Source organism: Habropoda laboriosa, unplaced genomic scaffold, assembly GCF_001263275.1.
Source record: "Habropoda laboriosa isolate 0110345459 unplaced genomic scaffold, ASM126327v1 scaffold9, whole genome shotgun sequence".
NCBI classification, from domain to species: domain Eukaryota; kingdom Metazoa; phylum Arthropoda; class Insecta; order Hymenoptera; family Apidae; genus Habropoda; species Habropoda laboriosa.
The window spans coordinates 3,075,246-3,098,305 of record NW_017100191.1 but is presented as its reverse complement, the minus strand read 5'-3'; the positions used below and the strand labels follow the sequence as shown (position 1 = coordinate 3,098,305).

The 23,060-nt window shown below is 48.6% G+C and overlaps 3 protein-coding genes across 4 annotated transcripts in view; 2 read left to right on the top strand and 1 right to left on the bottom strand.

The window, feature by feature from the left end:
• Nucleotides 1-5,194: 5,194 nt before the first annotated feature.
• LOC108580321 (protein bric-a-brac 2) lies at nucleotides 5,195-19,923 on the top strand. Of its 2 annotated transcripts, none has more exons than XM_017944048.1 (9): nucleotides 5,195-5,257; nucleotides 6,034-6,178; nucleotides 6,398-6,562; nucleotides 16,956-17,219; nucleotides 17,332-17,557; nucleotides 17,775-17,930; nucleotides 18,423-18,761; nucleotides 18,879-19,329; nucleotides 19,526-19,923. In XM_017944048.1, the coding sequence occupies exons 2-9, from the start codon at nucleotides 6,041-6,043 to the stop codon at nucleotides 19,728-19,730; spliced, it is 1,944 nt and encodes a 647-aa protein (XP_017799537.1). In that variant the 5' UTR covers nucleotides 5,195-5,257; nucleotides 6,034-6,040; the 3' UTR covers nucleotides 19,731-19,923. The 2 variants fall into 2 exon arrangements, with proteins under 2 accessions (XP_017799537.1, XP_017799536.1); XM_017944047.1 differs by lacking the exon at nucleotides 5,195-5,257 and adding an exon at nucleotides 5,755-5,822.
• Nucleotides 19,924-21,059: 1,136 nt separating this feature from the next.
• Nucleotides 21,060-23,060, top strand: part of LOC108580278 (p21-activated protein kinase-interacting protein 1-like) — a 5,769-nt gene continuing 3,768 nt past the window's right edge. Inside the window, exons 1-4 of the mRNA XM_017943989.1 lie at nucleotides 21,060-21,238; nucleotides 21,423-21,540; nucleotides 21,636-21,829; nucleotides 21,911-21,938. Of these exons, the coding sequence (XP_017799478.1) occupies nucleotides 21,164-21,238; nucleotides 21,423-21,540; nucleotides 21,636-21,829; nucleotides 21,911-21,938 (415 nt within the window). The 5' untranslated portion in view covers nucleotides 21,060-21,163. The remainder of the gene's footprint in view (nucleotides 21,239-21,422; nucleotides 21,541-21,635; nucleotides 21,830-21,910; nucleotides 21,939-23,060) is intronic.
• The window catches only part of LOC108580301 (mitochondrial enolase superfamily member 1-like), a 2,636-nt gene continuing 1,550 nt past the window's right edge, over nucleotides 21,975-23,060 (bottom strand). Inside the window, exons 6-7 of the mRNA XM_017944018.1 lie at nucleotides 22,588-23,060; nucleotides 21,975-22,496 (exon numbers count right to left, since the gene is read on the bottom strand). The exon at nucleotides 22,588-23,060 is cut by the window's right edge and continues 9 nt beyond it. Of these exons, the coding sequence (XP_017799507.1) occupies nucleotides 22,192-22,496; nucleotides 22,588-23,060 (778 nt within the window). The 3' untranslated portion in view covers nucleotides 21,975-22,191. The remainder of the gene's footprint in view (nucleotides 22,497-22,587) is intronic.

Here is a 23,060-nt window from a genome sequence, read left to right as displayed (position 1 = left end):
TGGCAACCCTCTTGCCTTTCTCTCCCTACTCTCTGTTCCTCGATCCTCGTCCCGCACCGCGTCCATCCTGTTTCTTTAAAAACGACCATGAAGAGAGGGCAAAAAGGAAAGAGAGGGAAAGGTTGATGCCAGCAGTACGAATAGAGAATATATTCTTCACGTTTTCGTTTCTAGTTTATCTGGTTCCTTCGAAAGTATTCGCCGATAATCCGACGATAGGTAATTTACCTATGGTTTAAACGTTATCGGAGATTTGCAAGTGTTCGAAAGGTAAACTGCACTGTTGGCCGTTTCTGTGTTCCGTTTGGAAACGATTTGAAAGTGTGACGTACTCCTATACTGCCACGTATACGAAGAATATCGCGTCGCTCGATCATTAATCGCGTTTAAAGATTGTTCGCACAGTTGATTCCGCGTCTGACTCATTCGTGTTCTGCCCTTTTCCCTTACTCCTTCGCCCTTGCTCCCTCTTCCCTTCTCCCTTCTCACTTCTCCGTTCTCCATTCTCCGTCTCTTCATCTCTGTCTCTCACCTTCTCTCCTATCACTCCCTCGTTCTCGCTCTCTCTTGGACCACCGTTCATTATGTCCCTCTCCATTGCTGCCTCAAAAAAGCAGTTTCGCCTCTTCTCCTTCTTTCTCTCGCGAACCTTTTCCCCGCTGCTCTTTCTCTCTCCCCCCTTAGATTCTCGATCGCGTTCCCCTTATCTCCGGAGTTTCTCATTGTCTGAAAGGGCCATCTGTCCCCCGGCTTTTTCATCCTCCGCTTTCATCCCTCCGCTGTACACGAGCACACAAAGAGACTCTCTTATCCGCTGTTCGCCACCCTCTCCCTTTTTCCAGCTCCCGTCTTCTTCGTTGCTTCCGTTCAGACCGACTACTCCTGCGCATCCTCGTTGCTCCTTTCTCTTCTCTCGAAAACTTTACCCACTACGCAACACACACACATACTCGTGCAGCCATTGGTTGGATCGTCTAGAGAAGGTAGTACAGATGGTGAATAGTTAACCAGTGACGAATTCGATATTTCCCGTGTTGTAGTATTGGCGTGAAACTTGTCTCTCCCTCTCTCTCTCTCTCTTCCTGCTGCCGCGACGCTCGAATTATTTCTCGAATAGGCGTAGAATCGAATGAACGGCAAGAGAGAAAAAAAAAAAAAATTGCGCACCCTCGTAGCTAGGGAGAAAAGATCCCTCTGGGCAAGCCACGTGCGACCTTGGACAAGTCCACGTCACCCTCTTACGTTGTGCACCCTTCGAAGGGACGCAACCCTGATCATGTGGATCTCCGGGGGTAGTTTCCAACCCTCGTTTATCCTTCTTCCATAAGAATAGGAAGAAAAAGAGGTGTGTGTGGTGCGTGTACCACGCGATAGATTCGAACAGATTCGTGGGTGAAATGCGCGCGACTCGTTCGTTCATCGAACGATTCTTTCGTTTCAACCGGAGAGAATCACGGTTGGCGAATAGACGGGGAGGACGAAGGACGATCGAAAGTAACACGGACCAGAGAGCGTCAATTTTTCCTTTCTCCTTTCTTGCACGTATCCACGTGTCGATTCCTCCGTTCTCGTTCGGTCCCAGTGAAATTGCCGTTTCCGGGTCTCTTCTCTCTCTCCTCCCTCCTCTCTCTCTCTCTCTCTCTCTCTCCCTCTCTTTCTCACTCGCGACCTCTCTCTTTCTCTGACGCGCGCGCCTTTCCTTCCCTTCGAAAACGACGTCAGAGGGTAATGGCGGGAGGTAAAGGCGGTAGGAAGAACGGAGCCAAGACTATATACGAGCGTTCTTGCGAGTGGTAGGGCGAAGGGGAACAGGTGAGAGGCCGAGAGAGCCTGGTTCTCTCGGAAAGGTGAACGGAGAGAAACGAAGAAACGAAGGGCATTCGGAATGCGGTACTGTTATGCCTTACGGTACAGACGGAACGGAAATTAGGACTGCTCCGACTCGTTGACCACTGCTCGTTATTCTCTTCGTTCGTAGCTCTGCTTCTCCCTCTTCGACATTTTTGCATCGGCACGTATGCTTTCTCTTTGCCTTCGTTCCTTCTGTCTTCGCGAGGAAAGAGAAGAGAGATCGTGGGCAACCGGAGAGAATACAGCTGTCGGAGAGTTTCGCGCCGTTCGTCGATTAACCAATCGATAGAAATCAGGGGGTTTCCCAGTGTCGTCGGTTGCACACCGTCCATATCGGTGTATTATTATAAATCGATATCGCCAACGGTGCACCCGCGTGTACGTGTATAACGCCATACGAGAAGAATCGACGTACGAGAGAGGCGAACGTCATTGAAATCTCTAAAGGACAAGTTAGTGGCTTCCATAGATACGAATCGAACGAACGCGCTCGCATCGTATTATTCCTCTTCTCCTCTCCTATACTCTCCCTCTTCTATCCATCCAAGGCACACTTTGTTTAATGCAACTCGCTCTCGCTCAGTCTCCCATTCTCGATAAAAATAGACGCCACATTCCCCGCTCTCAGACGTTGCAAAGTAATCGATCGGAATACGAATACCTAGCCGATAATTGCAATCACCGAGTTCCCTCTTTTCGTTACGTTTGCATTTCCGAGAGACGACCGCTTTTTAACCGAACGCGCGAAACGGTGTCGGGGGTGGTCTTTACGACGCGATCGTAATTGCTCGTCGCGGTATCAAGGCCGGAAGACGGCGGAGTGTTCGAAATCCGTTTGAGAAAGTATAGACGGTAAAGTGTCGCCGTCGTTCGGTGACAATCGGCGAAGGGATCGGGCCACGGCTGGAAAACAGTGGAAATTACGATATACTACGAGAAAGGAGAAAGAGGGAGTGGAAAAGGAGCGAAAGGTGGTGGCATCGCCGGTAGCGATGCAAATTTTATTAGTGCCGCGTTTTATCGGCCGCACCTCTTCCACGGGGAGGAGAAGAAGAAAAAGGAGAACATGGAAGCGGAGCGAAGGAAACTGTTCTGGAAGATTTCAGAGTGTTCCCCCGGTAGAAACGCCGCGCGCGCGTTTCTGGCTGGAAGACGAGGGAGAGAGAGAGAGAGAGAGAGAAAGAAAGAAAGAAAAAGAGAGAAGGAGAGCGGCGCAGGAGGGGAGAGGCCGTTTCCGCTTACGTTTTCCCGGAGAAAGAGCTGGTTGGTCGTCTCGAGGACGACGGTACGACGAAAGGAAAAAGTCCGAGAAGAGCCGAGGAAGAACGTCGATAACGTTGGAAAAACGTAAAACGCGCACCGAGCAGGAGGAGAAGGAAACGCCGCGTGTAGTATAGGGAGAGGAAGAGAGGAGAAAGAGAGAGGGTAGCTGCTTCCCATCGAGCGAGAGAACGGCGTTCTGTAGCGTGCAGAGAGGAGTGTAGCGGAGCAGAGTAGAGTGGCGAGGCGGAGAGGAGAAAAAGAGAGAAGGGTGGAAGAAAAGGGGCCACGAGAAAATAGCGTCTTCGCCTCCGTGGGGAGGGAATGAGGGAACGAGGGAACGAGTAAATGGAGCCAACGCGCGGAGAAAGAGGGAACGAGAGACGAGGAGGAGAAGCAGGAGGAGGAGGAGGAGGAGGTGGTGGAGGAGGCGGTGGAGGTGGAGGAGGGTCGAGAAAGAAACGATGAAACGACCGAGGGACAAGGAGGTCCCGAGAAAAGAAAAGAACGAGATGGAACGACGAACGATACCGGGGGTAGAAGAAGAGGGGAGCGTTCGCTCGTCTACTCCACGAATGGCAGAGAGACAGACGGGGAAAAAGAAAGAGGATGGGATCCGAGGGAGGCGAGGTGAAATTCGACACAAAAAGCTCGAAGAAAAATTGAGATGAATCGTGGAAGGGAAGATGGGGAAGGGAGGATTCTCTGAAAGGGAGAGACCAACGCACAGTGTCCTTCTCCGAGGCCGCGAAAGAAAGCGTAAACGCGCGCCAACTACCGAGGGATGACCCTCCACCGAGCCGATACACGCGTTCCTTCCCGATTTTAGTCATCTCTCTGCTCTTTCCACGTTCAGTCACTCTTTTCGTTGCGAGATCCTCCGTCGTGTTGCTGCTCTTACTGTCACTGCCACACTACCGTTGCCGTTCCTGCTGGATTATACATACATACACGTGAAACGCGTAAGTGGAAACGAATGTATCTCTCTTTCTCGCGACTGTGTGTCGCGTTTACCGTCTCCAGCCTCGAGCTACCCTCCTTGCCGCTTTCACGGTCAACATTTTCCGTCTCGCGTCCTACGTGAGAGACGTGAACGCGAACTATCGTCGCCCTATCAGTGAAAGTAACGAGAAAATACTCATCGTTGAGAAGATCGCGCGGAAGATCGACCCTCGAGAAAGCGTATCGATCGATTCGATCGGCCGCGATCACGACGCGACGCGACGCGTCGACGCATCGACTAAAACGACGCCACGCTTTCCGAATCGCGCGCCGCGCGCCGCGCGCGGTCTCACTCCGCTTCTTCGAGTCGCGTTACATCCGGTTTTCTCTTAATTCGCTCCGCCGTGTTAATCGTGTTCCTTCTCCTTCGACGGCTACGATTATTTCAAATCTATCGCGCGTACCATTGGCATCTTTCCCGCGAGAGATCGATCGACGGTGATTCGCGAATCAGAACGAACTAGGAAACTCTATCGAACTGCTATCGATTGTACTCGGCCACGTTATCGCTGATTATCTGCTCGTCTTCGAGCTTCGCGTACACCGGTGTAACTCAATTTCGCGATATCTGTGCGCTTATTCGCAACGCGTATATACACGTCCTATCGCGTTATATCTTCAACTTCGGAAACCGCGTGACGGGAGTAGAGGTGAGCGCGTACGAGCCGCGAACACGGTTAACGACGAATGCCAGGTAAAAACCGACAGGTAAATGCACCAGCTGCGCTTACTTGTTGCCGCCGCCGCAACAACCGCCGCGCCGCGTGCGCGCGCGTTACCTGCAACCTCCGTGAAAACAGGCTAGCTTCGGACCTTGGAGACTAAAGCGGTTCCCGATCATCGTCGTCGCTTCCCAATCAGATTCAACGACGTCGATCGTCCACACGATAATCGAGGAGGTGTATGTAGAGAGAGAGAGAGAGAGAGAGAGAGAGAGAGAGAGAGAGAGAGGCGCGAAAGGAAACGAAACGAAACGAAACGGAATGGAACGGAATGGAACGAGTGGAAAGCTTAAAGTTTTCACGTTATCGGCGCACGTCTAAGCAACTGATAAAAGTCCGTGTTCCTACGGATAGATAACGTGGAATGGCCCGTATAAAGAGTCACATAGATAGAGGCAGATAAAGCACGGTCCACGGAACAGGTGAATGTTACGAGACAGACCAACGCCCGAACCCCTTCTTCGTCGCTTTCGCAGTGTCGATTCGCGTTAATTACGTTGTTCTTTTATTTAACGGCGTACCGAACAAGACTCTCTTCGCGCGTTCTTCTTTTTTCTTTCACTTGGTTCGTTTCTCGATCGAATCTCGTCAAGTAATACGTTATACTAGCGCGGTTGTTATCGCGAGCTCACACCTTTCGTCGATCGTCGTCGATCGGTCGTCGATCGTTGCTCGAATCGCGCGAAAGTGTTTCTCGATTTCGCTCCGCTGAAGGAGAGAGAGACCGGTTGTGTGTCGTCCGCTGCCACCTCGACAGTTCCTCGCCTTCCCTCCTTCTCCTTCTCCACGGTCTTTATTTTCCTTCTTCGCTCCAGCCTCCACGCAACCTCCAACCCTTTTACCTATCTCTCTCCTTCTCTCCTCTACCCTCTGCCAGCGCAAACACGATCTACCGAACCGGCCGACCGATTTACCTTTTCGTAGCTGTGCCGGAAAAGAAAACGAATATTTCATGGAGACGGATCGTTATTGGGGCGTGCACTACAGGTACTGTCCCGCTTTGCGGATCGATCTGAAAGAAGGAAGGCTCACACCGTTGCGAGAAACTTACTCGCCTCGTGGCTTCGCGACCAAAGGACGAACCGTGTCCCGCGTGCAAAGAAATAACACGATGGCTTTTAGATGGAAACCTTATAGAGCAGGAAGAGCAGCAGAGACAAACCGAATGATCGTGTTCCCTGGTGTGTTTATGTTACAGCGGCGGCATGGCCGGGCAGCACTACTGCCTGCGCTGGAACAACTACCAATCAAACATGACGTCCGTTTTCCATCAGCTCCTCCAGACGGAATCTTTCGTGGACGTCACCCTGGCCTGCAACGAGGCTTCCTTAAAAGCACACAAGGTAAGACGTTGTATCGCGATATACGCGAATTCGCGATCGCTGTTGTCCCTACTTAAGCTGATCTCCCGTTTTCAACGATCGGTTGCCCCGCCGCGATCTATCGACTAACTATGCTATTCAATGGATGCCGCTTCGCCACTTTTCTTCCTCGATGCGCCGATCTTCTACCCAGCTACTCTTCTTATTGATCGTTCGATACAGCTCCTTCTGTTTGCGCAGGTGGTGTTATCGGCGTGCAGTTCCTACTTTCAAAAGCTTCTGCTCTCGAATCCCTGCAAACATCCGACGATCATTATGCCCCAAGACGTCTGTTTCAATGATCTCAAATTCATCATAGAATTTGTCTACAAAGGAGAGATCGACGTTTCCCAGGCAGAGCTACAGGTAAGAGTCCTGACCTTACTTTTCCTTCCTCTTCTCTTTCTCTCTCTCTCTCTCTCTCTTTCAGACTCTCGCTCTCTCGTTGCATTATTCGTTAAAAAACGTGTCGTCAGCGACTCCCGACTTTTCCGCAGCCTCGATACCCTGATGGTATTCGCGTACTAAGTATTTCGCAAACGAACGAATAGAAATCGGACGAACCGAGATCTAGCGATATCAAGCGCTAACGATACTTGCTTGAACGAGAGCGCAATAACGCGCGATCGCGTCGCGCGTCACGGTCCCTCCTTTCGTCGTCCAGAATGCTCGTGACGGAGCGAAACGGCGAGACGATCGAAACTTTCTCTTTCCCCCGGCATCATTTCTCCTTCCCTGCGAATGCCAAACATCCTTACGAACCTTCTTATCGACGGTGGGAACCGACTCTGTACCCTTTCGACTTTGCCTCTCGTGCATCCCTGCACATCCGTTGGAAGTTAACGCGTGACGTTTCGCGACCTAGAACTCCACCTTACCGATCGAGATTATTCTCTATCCGCTTAGTCTTTCGTTTACCCTCTCTGTACAGCAGCCGTCGGTAACGTAGATTCACCGGATCTTGTAGATGGCGGGATAATGCCGTTTCGTCCTTTCTATTCCCTTTCTCCCAGTTTTCCAATTTCCTTCGGTACACTAGATATAAATAACGGTAACGGTAACGTTCTTGCGACCAAACAAATCGCAGGCACATGTGCCATATTTCTCTTCCTTTTTCACCAAGCTTCGTCCTTCTCTCATTCGTATTACACTAACACGCTTGGATTTCAAAAAAACAAAACAAAAACGTTCATTGACGAAACAAAGGACGAACTAGTAAAGAAAAAAAGTAAACGGTGATCCTCCTTGCACTTATCCTTATATACAATGTATGCATGTCCATAGTTGACCAAACGTTTGAATCGAGCACGTGCCATTAACTGGCACGCTGTGCTTCGAGCATCAGCCAAATTTAAATCGTTCAAGAAAGGTTGATGATTATACATATGGTTTTATATTATCATATATTCTTATGTTATATCGCGTGCGAGAACGAGATAACATCGCACGCTCTGAAAGTAAACAATGTACTTGGACTATCCTGCTCTACTTGCCCTTTATTAGCTATACCAGCTGTACATTCGTTATTTTCCTGTCTCATCTTCAACACGCCGACGATCCTTCGACGCGAAAGAATGTGGCCTCTAGTCCTCCAATGTTTTCGATGGACAGTGCCATTATTATGCTTTCCAGTTTCACGAGATCAATAAGACAGAGTCTTCAACCCCGTCTCGTTAGATTCCATTGTCCGGCAATCGAGCTACTACTACCACTACTACCATCACTACTATGTGTACCAGACCAGTGACACTCAACCGATATCGTCTGAACGATCGATCGATCCTAATTTATGTTCGCGAATATACACCGTTCGTAGGCATACGATTACTTTATCCTTTGACGAAACGAACAGCTCGATTAAAGTTTACGTATGTATGTAATCACATAGAACTTATACCGATCAATATGTGAATATTCGTATAATTTGAGGAACTTGTTGCACGTACGTGAAAGATCACTGGCATATTTGCGAATGGTGCAAAGCAAATGCGCCGGTTGTCTCATTTTTTACATTGCACCGTCTATCATCGCGTTATGCCTCTTACATTCGAGAGAACGTGGTAGCTCGTAAGCGATGCCCCGAGTTTCGTTGTTTTACCATTTTTTATCTCCCTTTTACCCCGCTCCGTGAAGCAAAACGTGTTGGCACGCAACGATGCTCACGCCCCTGATCGGTGCTGTTCGTTCAGAGTTTCGTATCTCGGTGCTGGGATTCACCACGGACATATAATTCAGACCCGCTCAAGAATAACCTTACAAAGATCTCTTTCTCGAATTTTTCTTCTGATTCCTTCCTACTTCTTTCTTCTTCTTCTTCTTCTTTTTTTTTTTTTTTCTTTTGTATCGTGCTCTTTGACACAAACTACTCCGACCAGCTTCTCGATAGCGTAACTTTTTTTAGTGAAATTCGAAGTAAGCGAAAGGAAAAGGTGGAAATGGAACGTAAAATGCGTGCAGCCGGTGCCCGAGAAGCGCTGCTTCGTATTTCATTTTCGGAGAAAAGCTTATGAACATGGGCCGACGCGTGGTTCTTCGACTCGTTGTCCTTGACACGGGAATTAAGACGACAACGTACGAAGAAAACGCATATAGTTCACGTGCATCAAGCCGAATGCACTTGCACGTGTGCGTACATATACATGTATGTACAGACTAGATCGTTGATGGTACAAGATTTCGTCTTAACCAATCACTGTATAGGAAAAGACCAGCATAGCCGTGGATACTCCGTTTTCGAGTATACAATTAACGACAGAATCGAATCGGCTAAAGGAACGCGTGAGCGTTTGGTATACGTATCGCAGGGATAAGGATAGTATTCTCTACTGACCTCGTTCTCGATCGGTATCTCCTTTCTTCGCGCAGTTGGAGAGAAACTCGGGCTACGCGTGGCGAGATCAAAAACGGAGGCACACCAAAGGATCGGTATTGTTCCCCTGGTCGCATTGCCTTGAACTTGACGCGATTTTGCAAAATTTATTCGTACAACGATGAAACGTATCTCCAATTAATTCCCGAATACATGCGGATCGTACGTATTACGTTAAGTAAAAAAGATAATCAATGCGGTAGAATTGGTTGTGGGTGCCTGGGGACATGTTGCAAGGCATGCATATCTATTTCAATCAATCGCAATCGAACATTGGGGACGCTAAGGGAAAGGGTTGCGATCGCGACTACATCGTTGACAAGGAAATCGTTGTGATAATTTTCGTTTGTCTCGAAGCGGCGGGGAAGGGGATCAGACGGGTGGCGGCAGAGCGTACGAAAGTAAGCAACGTACCGTAGGTCGTACAACATAGCGTTCGTGATCGTGATTTCTTTATTCCCTTTGATAGATGCAAACTAGAGGAAATGCGAAGGGAAGAGACGATATCAGAAGAGAAAAGAAGAGAAAAGAAGAGAAGCGGGGAAAGGAGTGGCAGAGTCGAGGGAAGCAGAAGAAGAAGAGCGTGGAAGAGGGAGAAGGTGGAGGAGGAGGAGGGCTAGCGGCAAAGTCGAAGTTGAGGAGAAACAAGAGAATTCGCGCTTCTTCCGTCGACTGTACACACGCGGTTTCTGCAGTGGCGTGCACGCGTACGCACAGTTGCACGTTATTCGCTCGTATGCGTGTGTAGCCGACTCGCGTGTGCGTAGACACGACTGGAGCCGCAGATTCCCTTTGTCCGCCGCGTAAGCACTGCGATTCGCGACTCATGTTCTCTTTCTTTCTCGATCGCTCGTTCTCCGTTTGCCTTCTTCCATCACACTCTATTCCCTTCTGTCTCTCTGTTACGTTACGCTTCGGTCTATCCCTCCTTTTCTGCTTCGGTGTTCGCTCTCCCGAAACCGTACACTCTTCCCTCGACTACGCAACGTCTCGCTCGTGAATCGAGTCGCGTCGCGTCGTGTCTAGCCGAATCGAGTCGAGTCGAGTTGAATTGAATTGAATCGAGTCCAGTCGAATCGAATGGAGTTGAATCGAGTCAGCTCGACACTGGGCTGACCTCGAAGGACCCTCTCCTTCTTTCTTTCTTTCTTTCCTGCCTGGGCCCGTTACAACGATCGTCAATAGTGGGGATAATTCGATCTTTCTCGCGTTCTTCCTCGACACTTTTAACATCGCGCGCTTATTAAACTTACAGTGTTTCAGGTTAGCAACGGTTCTTTACGTTTTCCTCATTCAAATTTCTCCCCGACTCTGCTTCTTCTCTTCACAACCATTTCGTTCGATTTTTATCCGCTATGCATGTCAAATAATCGACGTTATAGGCTTCTGAATAAGACATCGTTCAAAACTAGGAAATATTCGATGAAGAATAATATAATTCGGTCGTCCGTTTGCTAATTCGTTACCAACAATGAAATACCACCTTTGCAAAATGGTATTTTTACCATTCCTTTATGTTGGCAGTGCGTAGTTCCTTATCCGGTACCATTAGAAATATTAATTCGCTCATAGTTGAGTGATGGCGCATGGAAACCAGGTTCCCAACTTTAGGCGTACATCACTGCGACGCCCGTTTCTCTCTCTTTCTCTTGAACCGTGGCATGATGCACGCATATATACAGTCTCGATCGGCAGCGCGTTCACGCGAGTACATAACGACATCTCCGTCAGACTAATAGCAGAGAGGCATGACACTATCCTTTACTGTTCTCTCGCGAACCTTGCATTCGTCTTCGTCTGGCGGTCGCCAAACGCGTTTCAGCTCTTCGTCTTGTGCATTCCGTCTCGTTCGTTTCCGCGCGCACACCGTATTTCTGTTCTCGTTCGGCCTCAGGAAGTCTCCGTTTCTCCCGCGGGAACTGCTCCGGAGTTAGAGCAAGAGGGCTGTTCTCTCGAGCACCGCAGACTTGGTTGCCGGCTCTGCCCGCTCCCCGGCGTCCCCGTCGGTTCGCGTCATCCCTCCCCGGCTGGCGGACGGACCGCGCTGCCTACGTCCCCCTTCTCCTCGCCCGGCTGGCCGGCGCGGCGTGCGCCGCTTTCCACCAGCCGTCCTGCCACCCGCCGGTTTTCAACCCCTTTCCCCGCAGTCAGGGACTGGTCAGGTGCGCTGGCTCGCTCGCTCGCTCCACGCTAACGCTCAATCGCTCTCTGTCCACCGTCGAGCACGCATCCCCCGCGAGTCTCTTCCTCGTTGTACGCGCTCGAGCGCGGTCTGAATCCGTCCTTGTTCGTCGCGTCGGCGAATTTCGCGGCGTTCTCCTCCGCCGCCGCCACCTCCTCCTCCACCTCCTCCACCTCCTCCTCCTCCTCTTCCTCCTCCTCCTCCTCTTCCTCTACCTCCTCCTCCTCCTCCTCCTCGGTTCTGGCTCTGCCTATGCCTCTGCCACTGCCTCTGCCTCTGCCTCCTCCCGCTCTTCGCCGCGTCCTCTTCATCTCCTCGCTCCTCCGAATGCCGTGCGCCCTCAGCACGGAGCGCCGAATGCCATTTCACTTTCGTTGGGCTTCGCCGCGTAGGAGATCGGGCCCTGCCAGGAATTATCCTCTCGTTCTACGTGGTCGTAACCTCCTCGTACACGGTTTCGTCTGGCTTTTTCACGACGTCGACTCTACTAACGTCGCCGATACCACCTCGTTTTCTCGTCGTCGCTTCTGTGCCTCTTCTTCTTCTTCTTCTTCTTTTTCTTCTTCTTCTTCTTCCTCCTTCTCCTTCTCTTCTTCTTCTTCTTCCTCCTCCTCCTCTTTCTGTTCCTCCTTTTCTTCCTCTTTTTCTTCATCTTCTTCTTCCTCTCCCCCTCCTCCTCTTCCTCCTCCTCCTCCTCCACCAACTCCTCCTCCACCTCCACCTCCACCTCCACCTCCTCTATCTCCACCTCTTCCTTCTTCTTTCTCTTCTCCTACCCCTTTCTCCACCTCTTCCTCCTCCACCTCCATTACTTCATCTTTCACCCCCTCGCCCTCTTCCTTCCTTTCTCTCTTCTTTTCTTTCTATGCTTGCTATCTTTTTCCCCACTTCTCGTCCTTCTTCCTCCTTCTCCACTATCATCTCTTTCGTTCGTTTTCTAAACAATCGTCTGACTTTCCCCGTTTCATTCTCTCTTCCCTTCCCTTCCGCTCGTTCCCTTCCTCGCGCGTCTCTGGTCTTTCAACGAGGGACCTTTCGCCTAAGGAATATCGCAGTCAGGTGAGTGATAAACGATACAACTTCCTTCGCACCAGGATGGGAAGAGTGTCTTGGCAGGGGCGTTGCGTCGCGTCGCGTCGTGTTATTGCCGCTTGCCATAGAATGGGCATTGCTCCGATGAACTTCTCGCAACAGAGGGAGAAAGCGACGCACAGGGAGAGGGAATAGAGAGAGAGAGAGAGAGAGAGAGGAGAGAGAAAGAAGAGAGAAGGAAGCGAAAGTTTTACGTGGATACACGACAACGTACTATTACCCGCCGAATCTTGAACGATCGTATTGTGCACGTGAACCATCGTCTCTCGAGATATTTTGGTGGAGAGCAGCGGAACACTTGGAGGAGAATCTACCACTCTGTTGCATCCTTCGGGTTCAAGTATCGTCAGCGAGGTTTACGCGGTTGGATATTATCCTGTGAAATCCGAATGGAAACAAGTCTCAGGACCGCATAGGCGCTAGTATTTTTCACGCGAATGAAGCACAAACAGATACGATGGCAAAAGTGTTTACGAAGTCTGCGACGATCGGATAATCCACCTTGGGACAAATACGGAGATTACGATGCGCTCAGAGCATCGATCAAACGAGTGAAGTGTTGTGCGTGTTGTGGAAAGAACGTACCCGTGAGAATAATAGGATATTTTTTTAGGCAAATGCAAGTGTTGTATTCGCGTGAAAGAGTGACACGTGAAAGTTGTATCCACGTTGATGATTTCCCGTGGCAAGTGCGAGAATCGTCTCGCACACGGAAATGAACGGGGAAAAAGTGCACAGATTACCCGGGGTATCGTTCTTCCGCGCATACCAAATGATCGAAGTATAATCGGGGGTTGTGTGCATGCGTATGTCTGCGAGCGTGAACAAGAATCCCGTAGAACGTCTGCGAAACCGCCGCGGCATCCACATTATCAGACTTCTCCTCTTCACGTTCGTAAACATTCGACAAGCATGCCTTATCTTAGCCGCTTAAACCCCGCTGTCAGATAATCGTAAACCCATGTATGCTTTCCAGTTAATCGCTAATTGAATCGTAAAGTCGTAGATTGACGCGCGTGTGTGGTTACCCGATGCATCGAGATGCGTCCATCGTTCGGGCTCGTCCAAATCTCGCGAGCAACCGTTCGTCGCGCGTAACGTAACCTACGACACACGACAAAGGGACAAAGAAGAAACACGAGATCGTTCGTAAAACGTGTCGAGACGTTTGAGAAAAATAAGAGTCGGAAAACGTCTCGGATTTGCCTTGTGAAATAATCGAAATTCCGTGATATGGCATATTCTCGGCACCGGTTCGAGGAGCACGTGGTGACCAGAGTCGCAATCCCATTCAGAAAGGAGGTTATGTAGCGTGGAAAAGAAGAGAGAAAGGTTATGCTCGTGACGCCCGTTACATTATCAATTCCGTTATGACGCCGTATTCGTAATAGCGGAGACGACCCTACGACCATCTTCGGGGATTCCCCCGTAGTACATTCTCCTCTCCGCTTTTCTTCTCTCCTTTCTCTCTGTTTTACACCGCACGCCTCCTCCCTACCTAAACCCTTCTCGTCTTCTCCCCTTCGCCGCCCGTCTCCCCATTCGGATCTCTCACGCGTTCCCTTGCTACCACGGTCTTTCGACTCTTCTTTCAACGGCGAGTCTCTTCCTACGGGTGTATGGCTGTGTTACGTGTATATACCTTGCTATACCGTCCGTTGGTACGGTCTCGTACGGACCAACCTCCAGCCACCACTTCGCGTCCTTCCTGTTCTCGTGAAACGTTTCCACGGTCGATCTTTTTGCGGATTTACGCCTGTTGGACTTCTCTTCTTGTCGCCCCCCCCCCCCCAGTTTCTTCCCGCGAAAGAAAACGAAAGACCGCCCGTCGTCGGTTTTCCACCTCCGTGCAAAAACCTTTCGACGACCCTTCCCTCCCCCCCCCTCCCCTTCCTTCCCCACCGCCCCTTCCATTATCCGGCATTTAACACGTGCATTCATCTCTGCGCGAGCTTCGATGCTTTTCGAACTGAACGAACACCGAAAAGGTGCGCGTGTCTGTCTGGTTCGAAACAGTATCGAGGCCAGAACGAAAGTCTCCAAAGTTTCGCCGTTCTCGTCGTTCTTGTCGCCGTTGCCGTGGTAGTTAGATGCGAAAAGCACGAAACGAAGGTAGTGGAGGTGGAATTTTTTTTTCTCTCGTCAATTTTTCTCGCGTCAATTAGTCTGGGATAATTGGTCGGGCGATGCCCTTGAACCCTAAGTATTGATTGGTGAGGTTGGATTCTGCCGTTGGGTTTCCCTCTTGCCTCCGAACCGATGGCACCACCCCTATGCATCCACCGTCGAACCAACCAACTACCCACCCACTCCCTAACCCCTGCACCGGTACCCGTACTACCCTACCCTACCCATCGCCCAATGTCCGTGGTTCTCCAAGTCCCACCGCCGCCTCCGCCGTCGTCGCCGTCGTTTGTTAAAGCATCGCGCCTTTCCAAACGCTTCCTTCCTTCCTTCCTTCCTTCCTTCCTTCCTTCCTTCCTTCCTTCCTTCCTTCCTGTCGTTTGTTAAAGCATCGCGCCTTCTTCCTTCCTTCCTTCCTTCCTTCCTTCCTTCCTTCCATCTCTCCTTTCTTCCTTTCTTCCTATCTTCCATGCTCTTTCTTCCCTTTCATTCTTAATTCGTTTAATTGAACCGCAAAAAGCAATTCCATTGTCCTGTATCTTTTGCACTGGTTCGTATTCTTATTTATCCAAAACCCCCCGAGGTGGAAAAAGAGAAAAATTGTCCGAATCGTTTCCACTCTTAACGGCTGTAGCATTGGAAGATTTTTTACAGAGTCCGCTTCTACAGCCGAATTGTGAAGCTCGTTGGTATGGCATCTCCTGTTCGAACCATAGTACCCTTCGCGTCAAAATGATCGCGCCATCGTAGCCGCAGCATGCGCGTCCAACGTGGAAGTTCGATCACCCTGCGACCAATACCACGAAACTCACGGCCTATCGAGTCCAAAGATTCGCGGACATTTCGACCAGCTTATACGTATCCTCGCAGCGAAACTAGGGGATGGTATAAAGTGCGAAAGAAGGAAAGCGAAATAGTGGGGAGGATAGTGAGGAGCAAGAGAACGAGAGAGAGACCCATAGAGCAAAAGACAGGATGTGTATGTGGAAACGGTTGGAAGTCATATCGGTGCCGGTGCCGTCGCGAGTGCCGAGGAGAGGATCGGAGGTTGGGGTGGTCGATACGGCCCTGGGGCCGCGACAGCCGCGTCGGAGGCCTCCCCATTCTTCCTGCGGGCGTTTTTGCCTCCACCCCTCCCTTCTCTCTCTTTCTCTCACTCTCTCCAGTTTGCTCCCTCTTCCACCCTCCCATCCCTCTCTCTCCAGTTATAGTTCTGTTCTTTTCTCTTGCAAGCTCACCGCTGTGAACCTAGTCCTACCCGCCGCCGCCACCCACTTTTCCACCCACGCTCCACGTTTCCAACCGCCACCAACACCCCCGGCACAGCCTGCCTAAACCCCCACCTGAACCTCCGCTTCCATCGTCTAACTCTTCCTCTGCTTTCTCACCCCCTCCTAGCCGCGTCGTTACCGCCGCCGCCACCGCCACCACTGCCGCCGCCGCTCTCATACTGCATGTCCCCTTGCCGACCCCGCCTAATCGCACCACCCCTGCCTTGATTAAAGAACAGAGAGCCTCAACTTCAACGCGGACCTCGGTCTCGTTCGTTCGCTCGCTCGGTCGTTCATTCGCTCCTTTCGTTTCCTCCTTTTCACCTTTATTTCGGCAAATTTTCCATCCCGTTCGTATTCGTTCGTTTCCATTATTCGCCTCTGCAGTTTAGGTACGATGTCATAAACACGTGGATGAACAGAGAGTGGAAGGAAAGCAGTCACGCGGAAGTCTCGTTCGCCCTCTTTTCTCATCCTTCGCGTCACGAGACTCTCTCCTTTCCCTTCCTTACTTCTTTACCCGTGTTCGCCCCGTACCCATGCTCCTTCCTTCTCCTTCTCCTTTCTCCCTCTCTTTTCTCTCCTCTACCTATCTATGTAGTTTCCCTTACGCACCGGTTTCAAGGTTAAGATCAGAGAAAGTGGGAGAGAGAGAGAGAGTGAGAGAGAGGTGGGGTGAATGTTGTAGGACGTCACGCTGCTCGATACGGGTCGACGCACTATGCCGGTGAAACGTCGTCGCACGCCGAAACTGGATCGCGAAAACTGATTTTAGACCGAGCCACCGTACCGGAGACGCCGACTGCAAGATGAAACCATATCCGTTTAAGCGAGCCGTAAGGATGACGAGCTTTTACCAGAAATATGCGAATCGGCCCGGCCAGTCCCTCTTTCTTTCTCCTCGTCCCTCACGGAAAACGATTTATCCATATATTCGGCTACTTTTTATTTATCCCTCGTCCACGGTGTGATTCACCATCAACATCGCTACGTGAAACTGCTTCGATAATCGCGCGGCCAGTTACACTCTACAGGATTCTAATTACTCGGGCTTTAGGTGATTATCCGTAAAACGGGGAGAGGATACCTTCTTCTCCTTTGAAACGTTGTTGGTGGCTGGGAAAACGCGCGATATTTTGCGACGGTGGAAAAGTCGTGGAGACACGCGGTGACTGTATAAGCAACTTTTCAGGCATCTGCTGGTGTGTGTGTGTGTTGCAGTCCCTGCTGAAAACAGCCGATCAGCTGAAGATCAAAGGACTCTGCGAGGTGCCGGAAAGCAGAGACGGTCCACCATCGGTGAGTCTTAGTTCACCGCCGAGAGAACCTGGCACTCCTAGGATAAATTTTACGAAGCTGAAGAGGCATCATCCGAGATACAAGAGGGCAAGGACAACGTTCGAGCCTCGCGCGACCGACTCCAGGCACTACGACCGTTACAAAGAGGAGGAATCGAACGAGGACTATAACCTGGAGAACAAAGAGGTGAGCATTGGCCTGAATTACTTTACCGCGTAGGGAATACCGCGCGACAGAGAGCTGTCCTCCGAACGATCTCGTCACGGTCGTCGCTAAATTCGTGCCGGATATTTCGCAGAACCACAGAGACTGGCAACCCGAAGATGAAGAGTGCACGGAGGCAACCACGGGACCAGTAGTCTTGGAAACTTGGCAACGTAACGCCAACAGCACCGGCATCGCCACCACTACCGCCACCACCACCACCACTACCACGACCACCACCACCGCTACCAGCAACAATAGTAATAACAACAGTAGCGGAAACAGCAACGGTAACAGCACGAACAACAATAATAACAACGGTAGGTAGTCAATGGAGAATACGGGCCCCATACCTGAATCCGACATTTTTTTTCCTTCGCTTCTCCCGCGGCCACGGTCTATGTCCTTTCTCGGTAACTCGCAATTCCTGTGAGTGAGAGAATTGGCGGAAGTTCCGAAGGGAGGATTACAGGTGTGGGGCGACTTACCGGTTCACGGCAACACGCGGGGCAGATCGTTTTCACTTTAAGTAAAAAGGTGACATGTTCTGTCATACAGGCCTCGGTCATTACGGTCATCATCCGGATCCCGGGGAGGTTGATCTACCTCCAGAAACTCAACCTACACCACCGAGTGCCACATTGGTCGGTACCACCATCACCCATCTAAGAGACCCGGATCATCACTCTACAGGTGCGCTGCTGCTCTACCCTACTCCCCGGACAACAGTTCTTATTCCCCTGAACGTCGATATTATCGTGTTTAAATACGTATAAATAACCGGTGCGCTCGTATGCAACCGCGTGAATCGTCTAAGGGGGTGGAGAGGTGGGGGTGGAGGTTGGAGGGCCAGGGAGGAGAATAAAACCGTGGTTGGTCATTAGACAGGGAGGGAATCAAAATAATTGGTCTAATCGGGCTTAACTAGTTGCGATTAGATTTGCGTTGCTCCGTTCGTAACAGCCCACGCAACCTCGTTTAGTGTGCGCATTCAACTTCGCCTTCGATGGCGCTTCTTTCGCCGACTGTGCGACATCGTGTCCAGGTAAAGAGAGAGAGAGAGCCTGGTGAACGCGTTTAGAGAGGCCGCGTGTCAGATACCAGCCAATTCGATTCAACGTACCTGCCTGCATCCGTTTCTGCTACCCCGCCCCCTATTCAGAGTTTCAGTTTTCCGTTTTTCAGAGATTCAGAATTGCGACAGTGTAAAGATCAAATTCGAAACGTTACACACGATGGATTCCTCAGACACGATCGACATCGACAGCCACATGTCGGACCGGGCAAGTGTCAGTTCGAAGAATGCGGCCGACAGCGACAACATGATGATGATCACGCCTGAATTGTTGGGATTAATGCCTTCTGGGAGTTCCATTCACTCGGATTCCGGTGAGAACAACTCGAGGGGTCATTCTGGACAGTCGAGCTCTCATCATCATGGCTCGAAATCGTGGACTCAGGAGGATATGGACGCCGCTTTGGAAGCTCTGCGAAATCACGATATGAGCCTTACGAAAGCTTCCGGTAATTCAACCACACACACACCACCTCTCTCTGCTTCTTTTACACAATTCTTCGATAACGTTTCTTTCTTATACACGCTTACGAACGATTCTGTATCGTGATTCGATCGGTTTTCAGCTACCTTCGGTATACCATCGACGACATTGTGGCAAAGGGCGCATCGACTGGGCATCGACACCCCGAAAAAGGACGGACCCACCAAGTCGTGGAGCGACGAGAGTTTAAATAACGCGCTCGAAGCGTTACGAACAGGAACGATATCGGCTAACAAAGCATCGAAAGCGTTCGGTATACCATCCAGCACACTTTATAAAATCGCGAGGAGGGAAGGCATCAGACTAGCTGCACCTTTCAACGCCAGTCCTACCACTTGGTCGCCCGCCGATCTCGATCGCGCCCTCGAAGCGATACGCTCCGGTCAAACGTCCGTGCAAAGAGCGTCCACGGAATTCGGTATACCCACAGGAACGTTGTACGGTCGATGTAAAAGGGAGGGAATCGAACTTAGCCGAAGTAATCCTACACCCTGGAGCGAAGATGCTATGACCGAAGCTCTCGAAGCTGTCAGGTAAATTACCATCTTCTCCCCTCTTCTTCCTCGTTCTTTTTTTATTCTTAGTACTTATTATCTTGTACCACCATTTGTTGGATAAATAATGTTTGTACTAACGAAAGACGCCTGTATATATATATAAATACCTATCGTATTTGTCACAGGGAGAAAACGTGAAAAACGTGTGTTTTGTTTGCTCGCGATTTTTCAGATTAGGCCATATGAGCATCAATCAAGCGGCCATCCACTATAATTTACCGTACTCCTCTTTGTACGGTCGTTTCAAGAGGGGAAAATACGAGGAACCGGCGGTCGGCGATCTATCACAAGACGGTAGCAGTCCTCACTTCCATCAAAGTCCGAGTCAGAATCATTCGTCCGCCGTTCCAGATCAAATGCCCTACCAAGGCAGCTGAAACTTGCCTCTCTATTAGAGTGGTTCAAGTTTATTCGCAATCTTCGGGGTTCCTCACTGAACAAACGCGAACACGAACACGACAAAAGCCACCGACCAATAAACGCGCGTTACACGGAACAATTGGCGAATTCTTCTCGACGATTTACAGCCGGAAGCAGGGACTTGTGGCGTCGCGAAGCGACATACGATCACGAGGGGGTGAGCTGATCAGGGCCGGCCGACCGGATAGGCACGGGGGGGTGGCTCACAGTATTACAGATGAATTATCGTAACCGAATATTATGTATATTCTATGATTTTCTCGCGTCGAATCGGAATCGTACGATTAATTATAATTTATAACTATTTATAAAGAAAGAGAACAAAACACTGTACAGTCGGGATAATCCCGGTAAACCTACTGTAGCTTGTAAGTTGCCGATACGGGCCAATAAGGGAGGATATCAAATATTCGTTCGAAAAATCGTTCGATGCGTAACGCGGTTCCTTTCACCCTCATCTTCTATCGTTTCTCTTTTTTCTTTTTCTTACGTCTTCTCACGCGGCTATTCTCCCTTTGACGCAATCTTCGCAATTGCAAATCGAATTAAAGGATGGACATTCTCACGATTGTATTTCACGTTTTCGTACGATTAACATTTCTTAACTATGACAGATTTTCCGAACGATTTGTTCGCAGAAAAACCCAGGTGGATCGTACACCATCTTTCTGTCGTTCTTTCCGCGTTTACATTACCAGAACTGCAGACAACGATACGTACTTTCAAATAAACCGAATAGAATACGTTCAACTGTGGAAAATGATTTTTCTCCCAGGGAAACGTAAACGAGAAAAATGCGCGGTGCATTTGCATATTTGCAGATCGATTTCTCGAGAAAACAAAGATACCTTCCTCGTTCGACTAAACTGCCACGTGTAAAAATATCTTATACCTATTACTAATTTATCATGCTCACGACTATTATATATAGAAACATATGAATATATACTACTTATAAATATATGTACAGTTTATATATTTTAAATTAAAAAGTAATGCGATCAAACAAAATGTTTACATATGCCCATCAATGCCCGTTACTTTTCGCCGTTCAATGTCGATAGTTGTTGCGTTCGTTTTGAATTCTTCGTTGATTTTACAACAAAGTAGCATAAAAAATTGAATAGAATCTATCATACGTATTTACATATACACAGCCTTTTATCTAGACCTTTGAACGATTCGATACGAAGATGATGGAAAAAGATACATTTTTCAAAGCTGTTACACAACTTTGACGTTGCATGCACGCCGATAGAGGTGCTGTACGCGGAAATTTATGTTAACCGTATCCACCATCACCTATCTAATCGTGTCAACAAATAGGGCAGGAAAATATTTCACGTAAACTTTTTTGTAATTTACATTAGGGGCACGATCTTCCGTCTACATGCAGGCCCATATGGATAATTGTATTTTTTGTGATATCATAAGTAACAAGGCACCGAGTGAAAAGATATACGAGGTACGAGAAAGTTAACCTTCCTTGTTTGACAGGATGTCAGATATTTAACTCTACGATTCAGCTTAATGTCGGTATTTACGTGTAGCCTTTCATTTCTCTTGCGAAAAAGACTAAAAACAAAAAAGAACGTGACCTTATAGCAAGGTTACTATTTAAACTTCAAATATACATATTTTCATTACAGGACGATCACGTGACATGTATCAAAGATACTAATCCAGCTTCGACACATCATTATTTAATACTGCCAAATAAACATATACGTAATGCGAAAGAAATTAAACCAGAAGATGTTGAACTTTGTAAGTCTTGGGGATTAACAGTTTAATTCGCTTTTACCGCTTAGCATCGTTTCCACGTTGTTTACGAATTACGTTACTTTAGATGTATCTTTTAGATGACAGAATCGTCGCAACGGTGGATATTATTTTGGAAAAGCTGGGTTTAGATGCTGCAGCAACGCGTACCGGATTTCATTGGCCACCGTTTAATACGGTGCACCATTTACATTTGCATGTTATCTCTCCAATAAGTAATATGAACCTGGTTAAAAGACTTATGTTTGCACCCAATACTTATTGGTTTGTGAGTGTACGTATGACGACTGCTTTTAAACTTACATATCTATTTATTCACAGTTGATTTGATAATATCATTTTTCATATTTTATAGATGGATTATGTAAAATCTCAAATCAGTGGTAGCAAATTATGAATTGTATATTTTGAGTGGTTAAGGACACAATTCATAGTTGTAATATCTTCCCTGCCACAAAGGTAAACCTTTTTATTACATAAGTAGAACATTTTCTTCCAGTAATAATAGTAGAGTGGTGATTGTAATTAATCATGTCATGTGCCATATCACTAGAGATCTTGTAACTTACAAAAAGTAAATTTATGTTATGTATACATAGTACAATTTATATAAATACATGCATTCCATGTGTTTATTTATACCAATCGGATGGTTTTCTGGAAAAGTCCTTTCTTGTACATGTTTTCCCATTCATCTCCGTCTGGATATTTGTATTTTGCAATACAATCCTCTTTAAGTTTGGTCGAATAGCCCGGAGTGGTGGGCGGCATGTAACAAGCATTTTGAACTAACACAGGATGCACAAAATGCTCGTGCTGTTGATCGACGTATTCTATTATACGGTTTTCCGTGGATGCGCTCAAAGAAATGAAGTCCCACATTTGAAGATGTTGAACCATTTCGCACAAACCTATTCCACCGGCATGCGGGCAAACTGGAACTAATTGTAAAAACGATTGTGACACAATATTCTGTTAGTTTCTTTTTTCTACTTTTCTCCTATACGTATGTATATCATTTGCGTAATGTACCTCTTAGTTTCTTAGCCATGAAATACACAGATAATATCTCATTGATTCCTCCTATTCTAGCCGAATCGATTTGACAGTAATCGATCGCTTTTGCCTGCAACAATTGCTTGAACATAACACGATTAGCGCACATTTCACCAGTGGCGACACCGATACCCAACGGTCTCAACGCAGTTGCGATCGTTGCATGTCCCAAGATATCATCCGGAGATGTTGGCTCTTCAATCCAAACTGGATGAAATTTGCTCAACTGTTTCATCCACTCTATCGATTCGTTCACATCCCAAACTTGATTAGCATCTACCATCAATTTATTTTTCTCGCCAATCATGTCGCGTATCAATTCGCATCTTCTTATATCGTCCTTTATATTTTGCCCAACCTTTGCCTTGAAACTTGTGAAACCAAGGTCTAAATATTTCCCGCAAAGCTTCTTCACTTTCTCATCGCTGTACCCAAGCCAACCAACTTGC